This window comes from Epinephelus lanceolatus, chromosome 9 (assembly GCF_041903045.1).
Source record: "Epinephelus lanceolatus isolate andai-2023 chromosome 9, ASM4190304v1, whole genome shotgun sequence".
NCBI classification, from domain to species: domain Eukaryota; kingdom Metazoa; phylum Chordata; class Actinopteri; order Perciformes; family Serranidae; genus Epinephelus; species Epinephelus lanceolatus.
This window is the reverse complement of record NC_135742.1, coordinates 31,173,953-31,183,512: the sequence shown is the minus strand read 5'-3', so window position 1 is coordinate 31,183,512 and position 9,560 is coordinate 31,173,953. Positions and strand designations below refer to the sequence as shown.

The window sequence follows — 9,560 nt, the reverse complement described above, 5'->3', positions numbered from 1 at the left end:
TTTTTTGCATATAGAATTTAAGATGAAAGCGATTAAGGTTACAGTGCATGTGGTCTGACTCAGACCACACGCACGCGCATTCCTGGGAAAAAATGAGGTGTGTCATATTTCTGACGAGCCCCCATACAGATACACCAATAAGAGGACCTCTCACCACAAACGGTTTACGCCGGAGGCACACATGCCCTCCTCATATAAAGACAGACGTCTGTAAGCCGGTTGGCGCAGAAATACCGAGGCTGCATTTCAAATGTAATAAGTCGTTCATTCAGACATTCATTTAACCCTTTAACTAGTTTTAAACTGGATACAGCCATCCTGCACTGAGATGCAAATCAGTAGCCTACTTCAAGTTATTTTCGCCTTATCGTCGCCTATTTTATCCAAAGCACGAGATGTGATCGGATCAGGTCCCTCCTGTCTCAATTCCAGTCTTGCAGATGACGGACAGACACGCGTCACCTTCCTGCGGCAAGACGCAGCCGGTGTGCGCACCCTGTACCTCACACTGTGGTCCGAGGATACGCGACTGGTAGGATGCAAGGTAGAAACCAATCCACGTGTCACGGAGAGATACCGCACTCACTGCGAAAGTAGCGGCACCCAGGGTCAAGAAATCACCCAGAGGTTAAATATCAGCATGCTGTTTGCTCCGGAGTCTCCCTGCGCGCGCACCTCCAGTGCGCAAGAGTTTACCAGGCGCAGGAGAAGTGACGGGACAGAGGGGAAAACTCGGATGAAACGCTCCTGGCTTTTCCCAGGGACGCTGTGGTGTGGCCATGGAAGCAGAGCGCGCAGTTACGAACAGTTAGGTGAGTTTGGTGAACTCTGATTTTATTATTTTATGTATTTTTATCCCTTATGTGTGGGCCTATTGCTGGTAAAAGAGGGCAGTAGTGGTCAGAGGAGACACAGGGGAATGGTTGATGGGTATAACAGTGTCACTTCCATGTGGTATATGTACACAGAGGTGTAGCACCAAATTCTGGGTCCTATGCATGTGAGCGCCTGTGGGGCCCCCGCCCTTCCTCTCTTGATCCATGTCTCCCTGAGGCACCTTTCAGTTTGTCATTTTTAAAAAGTCAGTTTCTTTCTTTCTTTTTCTTTCTTTTTTGGAAACTTGATTTCCCTCTCTCGGGTAAAGACATGACAGTGTACACTAGTGCTCCAGCAGCTTTGTCTCAAGCAGTCACTCAGTTCTAGCTGCATTTAGAGACAAATCCTTGTGCATGGGCAGACTAAAGTATGGTGTGACTTCAAGGGGTGAAAGAAGCCTCAGAGAGTTTCTGCTATTTTTTTATACAAAGTTCAGTCTTTTACCCAATTTATTTAGTTATAAATTGTTATTATAATGTTATATTATTGACTTTTATTTATCTCATTTCTAATTTTCATACTATTGTCATTGTTGACACACATGAGCTCTTGGCCGTGTTTATTTAGATGGTATTGGTTTGAGCACATGTCTGCATTATTTGTATATTTGTATGTTACACTAAAAAAAATTAATTGCACTTGTAATCTCTCAAAGATTTTTTTGGCTTTTGCCTTTATTAGATATGACAGCTTTAAAGTGAAAGGGGGGAGTGAGAGAGAGGGGGTATGACATGTAAGAAAGCGAGGATGGACACAGCCTTTGCGCATGGGGCACCCTGCTTTACCAGGTGAGCTTACTGGGTGCCCCACAGTTGTCATTTTTAAGTTGCAACAATTTCACAAAATTAAGTAAATAAAACTAAAATTCAAATAAACTTAATAATTAGATATAATGTAAATATAGTTTAGGGCTAGTAGTTATATTTACTTGCACTTTTCAAAGTAATCCCTTTCCTAGATTTCTTTAAACTAAAATCAACCTGTGAGATTTTACAGTGTGCAAACAGCCAGAATAAGCATGGGCCCCCTGAAAGAATGTAAAATACAGGCCAAAGGTGGTCTTCAGGGGCCCTCAACAGCTGTTAGACCCTAAAATTGTCCCCGCCTCTCACTTCATCAGTGCTTACTGCAGATTAGGAGCTATGATTATTGTCTATTGACAATAACTATGAACTTCAACATATCCCCAGTCAAATATCACTGGTATTTGACACTAAAAAACATCATAAACAGTAATCCAATTGCATAGATATTTTAGAGGGATATCATAATTTAGATACACTATATAACAGTAATTTTTACTGATATGTTTGTGGCATTATTCCATGTCAGTGGACCTGATGGGTACAGTTATCGCACACAATGCAAACATTACTGATTCATACGGAAATCACATCACAAAGATATGCCTCGGTAGTTTTTCTAAATTTAAGATCTTGGTTTTTTAATTTTCAAATAACTGACTGTGAGGCATTTTGATTTTAAATGAGGCAAGGACTTGCTTCAGTGCAAAGTGTTCCTTTGATATGTGACTGAATTTAAATCTTGTTCTTCTGTACAGGGATGTTTAAGACTACAGATACATGTTGCCGGGAACATGACCACTGCCTGCATATTATCCTGGGTCGTACGACAAAATATGGACTCTTCAACAACAACTTCTACACCGTCTCCCACTGTGACTGTGACCAAAGGTAAGCCTCAGAATGCTTCCAGCATCTAATACTGAGGAGGGAGGCTAGGTGTTCACCACCTCCAGAGAAACGCCTGCGATTGAGAATTCCCATCTACCCCTCACCTGTCCTCATAAAGCTCTGACAAGGGTAGTCATGTAATAGACCTGCTTGAAAGCTGAATTTATAAGTGTTGTGGTAGTTGTGTGCATTTTATACCTTACACTTCTCACCGATGAAAGTGTGCTCCTCTCTGAAATGCCAGCATTATAATTTTGTCACCATGCCAAAAAATGTAAACCCATAAAGAGAAATAGGAAAACCTGGGGCCATGTTATATTACTATTCATCCAGGAGAAATAAATATATAATGGCAACCAGCCCTCTGGGTAAACTTTGATATCAAGAGTGAACATGTTGCTCACTACTTTTGTGTTGGATGCATACCGTTCCTCCTATTATTTAAACCTGCAGCGATATCAGTTTAATTCTCACTTCATAACTAGTGCGCCTGACAGGTGCATGTGTAATATGTTTGCTCTCAAACTCTCATACGCAAGTAACTGATACAATCATTGTAAGATTCACCTCCCAGCTAAAAAGATAGGTTGTTAGGAACTGTTTGGACTAAAGGTATAGACAAAATGAGGCAGCAGTCAAGAATATTTAATCACTCATTTTTTTTTAAAGATATTTTTGGGGGCATTTTTAACTTTATTTGATAGGACAGACAAGTGTGAAAGGGGGAGAGAGAGAGGGAGTGACATGCAGCAAAGGGCCACAGGCTGGAGTCGAACCCGGGCCACTGCGGCAACAGCCTTGTACATGAGGTGCCTGCTCTACCACTAAGCCACCGATGCCCCTACCCACTCATTTTGACTGGAGTGTTACTTGACCTCGGCTTGTTCTCCCGCCCCTCTAACCAGGTTTCGAGAGTGCCTGCTCAATGCGAATGACACTGCTGCCAGCATAGTGGGTTACAGCTTCTTCAACATCCTGCAGATTCCCTGCTTTGAGCTCAAGCAAGAGAAGCGATGTGCTGAGATGCACTGGTGGGGAGGGTAAGTGAAACACTGACAATGGTGCTCAAAGCTTTAACTGTGAGACACACAACAAGTGCACACCATAAAATGAAGCAGTGGAAAGTGCAGATATGGTTGTATGGAAAGCTAGAGCAGCAGTGGTGTGCTTGTAATAACATGCCTGACACTCTGCCAAACCTCACAATATCATGAAGGGCACCATGCCCAACCTCAGCTCTGTTTCCACAACTTTATCTATCAGGTTACTAACAAATCATCTTACCAACTAAAAATGATAAACAGTTAACCTAGCATTCTAGCACTAATGGCATTGCATTCACAAACTATAATAACTATAATTCAAGATTTGTTTGTGAGTGAGTGATCCTTGAATTTCCACTGTGTTACTGTAATTATCTTCCTTGAAATTACACATCATTATCCCAAATAGCGATATAAAGTGTACCCTTCCCTAATTCAATAGGCATGTGAGAAATGTGGCCTATAGTACAGCATCAAATGTTTGGTTTTAACATGGATGTTTTCTCTTTATAGGTGCAAAGTAGTCAAAAAGGATCTCTATGCTGTCCTCAGAAATCCCCATCCATACAATAGCTCAAGCAAATATAGGGACAACACTGACAACAGTGTGCTAACAAGTAGTGAGGGACAGCATGGAAACAAAAGCTCTGTGTATAACCCTCACAGAAAGTCACCCAAGAGTGAACGTAGATGCCGCTCCAGAGACCCACCCAAAGGAGACACTTTCCCCCTCAGAAGGAGAAAGGGGAAAGGATGCAAAAGACACAGGAAACTGTATTCAGCTGTGCCCTCCGAAATCCCCCCAACGTCAAGGGCACACACTACCACTCCTTCAATGAAAACAGGTCTTTTTAATGTTACAAAAAGTAGCACATTGATGCCAAATAAAAAACGAGGTGGAAGCACCGGAAAAGGCCTGTCCGCTTACTCCACACAGAGAAGCCGAGTCTCACCACAGGTGACCACATACTCATATTCACAGACAACATCTACAACACAAAGCACCCCATCTTCAACAGAGAAGCCAAAGCTTCAGCTACACTCGACAACAACCTCTACAACAACAACAACAACAACAGCAACAATCACCAAAACCACCAGAAGTCACAAAAAAGTTTCCAAACTGAGTCACTGTTGTGGACCCAAGATGCCTGTGAGAGGTGACTCTTTTCAGCCTCATTGTAAAAACTGTCTAGAACGAAACACAACATCTAACATGACAACTTCTACACCCTCAACAACTACATATAGATTACCAGTCAAAGTGGCAACAGCTAACAGGCTCAAAAAGACAACAGAAACTACCAAACAAGACACTTTGACAAGACTCTGGAGTACAACTACTTCTGTAACGCCAGTCACAACAAAACTGAAGACAACAGCCTCCACTCATAAGGATGGCAAGTCCCCTCCACTACAGAATAATACAAGCAAGGAGCCCCTGCGTAGTACCATAGCTCAAAGCACGCATGCAGGGAGAAGCCTGAAGGAAAACATTACATTACATAATATTACAGGTGAGTTCGAGCAGCTGCTGAACCCATTACATCTGCTGGGGCCTCTGACGCATACAGTAAGAGGCCTCTCTTCAGCGTAACAATTACACTATTAAAACCATGTATTCATTGTTATTGTTAGTATCTCCAGGTGAGCAATGCTGCATTTTGGGAAAAGGCGATGAAGAGGGCTGTCATCTTCAAAGAGCACACAAAAATTTCACTGGGGTTATTCTATTTTAAAAAGGTGGCCCAGGGCATTTTTCTTAAGGGGCTTAAACTAGCTGTGTCCCCTATAGGTGGGAAAGAATACTTATTTTCACCACTGACGAATGCTTGCTAAAAGATGTACAACATAACAATCAACAGGAAACTAAGTTGCTTAGTTATCTAAAGAGATGTGGGCATGCTTCAATTATTTGTGAGATAACCAGTGTTTGTTTTTGACTCCTGCAGACAGTCACCTCCTGTGTGTAAGTCTCAAACATCTGGATGAATGTAGATACAAAATCCGTCCCTCGGAGATGAAGTATCGTCTGAAGAACACGGAGTCAAAGACAGCCTACCACTGTAACTGCACCAGCCGGTAACATAACAGCATTTTTGCTCTTCTTTCCCCATATTTGTATATTCACATATGCAAGTCTCACAGATGAAATATATATATATTTTTCTGAATTTACATTCATTCAAATATACATGTCAGGGGTCTGTCTCATTAAAAAGGACAGCTGAATTGAGTGAGGCCGGGATCCTGTTTTTTTTTTCTTCAGTCCATGTTTTTTTTTTTTTTTAATCTAAATTGGCCCTGAGTTTTACATATAATTAAGCAATCCTACCTCATTATTGTTGTGTTTACTGCTGAGTAATTCTGTGGGTAAACTGAGTATTAAACCATTTTGACAGGTTAAATCCAACTTCACAACTTAGGCCTTGCTTTGTGTTTTTTTTTTAACGTGTTTTGGCCATAACAGCTTTATAACATACTCCCCTGAGGTCAAAGAAATACAAACCTTACACAACCTTTGGACCATTCCAAAATAAAAGCTTTTATCCCTGTAATCCATTATGACTCTGTTTTGCATACCTGAGCTACTTCATGATTCGACTTGTGGATTGCAGTGAGATGACGTAACCAGTGCAACTTCATCAAAATGAATCACAGGAGGATTTTTCTCTTTTTTTGTATGTTTGTTTGTTTTTTTGAGAGAACATTGTTAAGGCTCTTATTGTAGTGACGCAATTGAAAGTAATTATAAAACTGTTACCAGCCTTGTCTCTACAGTCATAGGGGGAGTACAGTATAATATTAAATGATAGGTATATTATTAAAAAACACACACACACACACACAAAAGGACTAAGGTAATAAAATCACTGAATTTTCTTTAAAAACTTTTTTCGTTGTTGTCTAGTTGTACTTAAGAAAATACCCAGCAACAGGCCGTTTTCACAGCAGACATTGCTGTATTACCACTAACATTAACAATGGCTTTGTTCCATTAATTGCCCCAGTTTGCCATGACAGTGTGACAGTGAGCCAGCGTGCTCAATAAACCTTTTCCACAGTGGATATCTTGAATCATCACAACTGGAAAAGACCACATGCCATTTCGTTATGGCCAAGGAGATTAAAATGAGAAGAAGTCACGGCATCATATTGCAACATACCATTTAAGTACAAAACATACGCATTAGAATCTGGTTTGCACTAGCCAAAAGGCCCAATAGTAGGTGCACTGTCATAGAACATGGGGGTGTTTTGATTTGTTTCACTGAGGCATCCACTCCACAGTTGGCCTTGGGTCACGACATATTGTATATAAAGACATGGATGAAAATTACAATTCTGCAATTATCAAAAGACCCTTCACAAGAGACCATTAACAAATGCTTTTTATATGAGATTGTTCTATTGTATATCAGCTTCCCTCCATTCCAGTGTACCCAAAAGTTCTGTCAGGCTGAGGACACTTAAAGTAGCTAAAAATAATGCATCCAAAGAGCACCTGAATGGACACCATCCCTTTATTTCTAGCGCCGTCTGCTGTAATCCTTCAACATCGCAGCTCCAGTTACAGTATGCATGTGAAATACCCCATAGCTCCCATCGAGTCAATGAGCATATCCCAGCCTTCATAGAATAACCTTGGTTTTTGCCAGTTCGAGAGCTCTTGCATTGTGCATTTAAGTTCAATGGCAAAGTGGAACCTTTAAATGAATAAAGCCATCTTTGTTGTAATCAGTGACACCTGTGTGTCTGCTCCTGTAGTATGACAAATCAAAATGTCCGCTGTGAAAAAGATCAACACAGTGACCCTCGAGCTGAAGCAGCAAAAGGGAATTAATTATCCACCATTAATATTATGAATTACACCTTTTATAGTTAGTCAACATGTCTGCTGTGAAAAGGTGTTTTGTTTTTGGAATAAGAGCAGCACGGAAATATATATTTCTTTGGATAACAGGCTATAGTCTTATGTCTTAGTAATGTTTATATATTAGTATGTGTTGTGATTCTTACTATGGTATGCTGCTACAGCAGTATATGTATAGCTAGACTATTATTGCTCACTCCTATCTACAGCATGGTAGAAAGACAGAGGAAGGCCTGCCCCCACAGGCAGCTTTCTCTTTCTTTGTCAGTCTCTCTGAGTCACTCATAAATGCCTATCGCATACTGTATATACATCACACTCCATTGTTTTATTCCTGCTTTGTCTTTTGTCAATTTTACAGCTTGGCTGTTCAGATTGAAAGCATCAAGAAAGCCAGTATTCTCCCCATGCTACTGATGGATTTTGTCTCCCAATACTGCTTCAGACTGCCAGAGGGAAAAAAATGCCACCGCAGAAAAAGGTTTTAAGCTCTGATAATCTAATTCATGTTAATCCTCAGCAACTTTTGGTTACAGCAGGGATAGTCTCTTGTCTAATATGTTAACTCACTTTGCTTATTTAATAGATTATCAGGTTGGGTTCTGTTTCTGACACTTTTTTTATGTCTCTTTTCTAGCTGTTCTGGAGGCTTCACTAAAGCCTCTGACCTACTTCAAGCACTTAAGATGATAGAGGAAAAAGACACTGCTGGGGTGCGAAATTCAGGCAATTTCAGAAGAAGAGGGATTCCTGTTCGTCTTTATAAGCGATGCCTACGGCTGGAAAAAGAAGCTGCGATTATGGCACAGCTCACACGATTTTAGACTAAGCCTGTATGTGCAGCAACAATGAATTTTATAAGCTTCACATCTCATGCAGCGTTTCCTATTTCTCTCTGATGTTGTAAAATGGCAGTGTGTTTGAAAACATGCAATGACTCAAATCCTCAAATATATTATAAATATATTTATAAAACAAACTGGCATGTCAAACTGAAAGCCATTCAACTGTATAGGCCTATTGAAAATGGAAATACAATTATTTATCTTTTGTTTCAGTTTGAGTAATTATTTGAAGTCATATGTCAACATCAGTTTCACAAATGATCACAGGATGGCATCTTATCACCTGCATTAAATGACTACATCTACTCCACACTGCTTTCCAAAACAACCCACAGCCTGCCATTAATCATAATCCTAAATGACCAAAGTCCAGTAACAAATTCTTGTTTAACTTTAAAACCAGAGGGGATATTATTCATCAATGGAAAAGGCTGCAATTTAGTGTGGTGTAAGCGATACCTACCTCTCTTTTTTGCCTTTATTGACAAGACAGTTTTTGAGCATGAAATTAAAAGAGATGGAAGTCAACATGCAGCAAAAGGCCACAGGCTGGAATCAAACCCACAGCTGCTGCAGCAAGGACACTGCCTTTATGCATGGGGCAACTGTCATATCTACTGAGCTACTGGGCACCTCCCTATACCTCATTTTTAATATACAGAGGTATATGTTTTACTTCATTTATAAAACACACCAAATCCAAATTCATTTCATAGACTCCAGCTCTTACAATGTGTTGCATCAGGATTCTTTTAGACATGTATTTTTATTTACAAGGTATGAGACATGGAAAATGGCCATGTCAGTTGTTTGAAATAAATTCAAAGATCCATTCTTGTTTAACTGGAGAATCGTCACAGGTTTCCAGATTTTGGGGTCTCACTTGTATGTTATTTATATTTGTCATGTTCTCTTTAAAAGTTTTATAATCTGATGTTAAAAATGTTCTTTGTCTCTTGTTTTGTTCTTACCTCATTGCAGGACTTAAAAGGATGATAACAGCCAAGTAGATTAGATATAGAACACAGCTGTCATATGTTGCCAAGTAAAATCATTTAGAAACTTTGGATGTTCAAACATAGAAGAACTCCTACCTCACTCCAATGACATGTTCAGGTAAAATAGGACAGCTGGTAAATTAAAATGGGACAGTCATGTTTGTTTGTTTTTTTAATGGTTAAATCCATTTAGCAGTGCAGTCATTAATTTATTAAATCTTTAATGTAAT

At 40.0% G+C, this 9,560-nt stretch overlaps 1 protein-coding gene across 1 annotated transcript; it reads left to right on the top strand.

Annotated features, from left to right (window-relative positions):
• The first annotated feature begins 208 nt into the window (after positions 1 to 208).
• Positions 209 to 9,266, top strand: LOC117252739 (uncharacterized). Its single transcript, XM_033619847.2, has 7 exons — positions 209 to 812; positions 2,438 to 2,570; positions 3,476 to 3,610; positions 4,127 to 5,130; positions 5,566 to 5,695; positions 7,849 to 7,968; positions 8,125 to 9,266. The coding sequence occupies exons 1-7, from the start codon at positions 329 to 331 to the stop codon at positions 8,309 to 8,311; spliced, it is 2,193 nt and encodes a 730-aa protein (XP_033475738.2). The 5' UTR covers positions 209 to 328; the 3' UTR covers positions 8,312 to 9,266.
• The last annotated feature ends 294 nt before the right edge of the window (positions 9,267 to 9,560 follow it).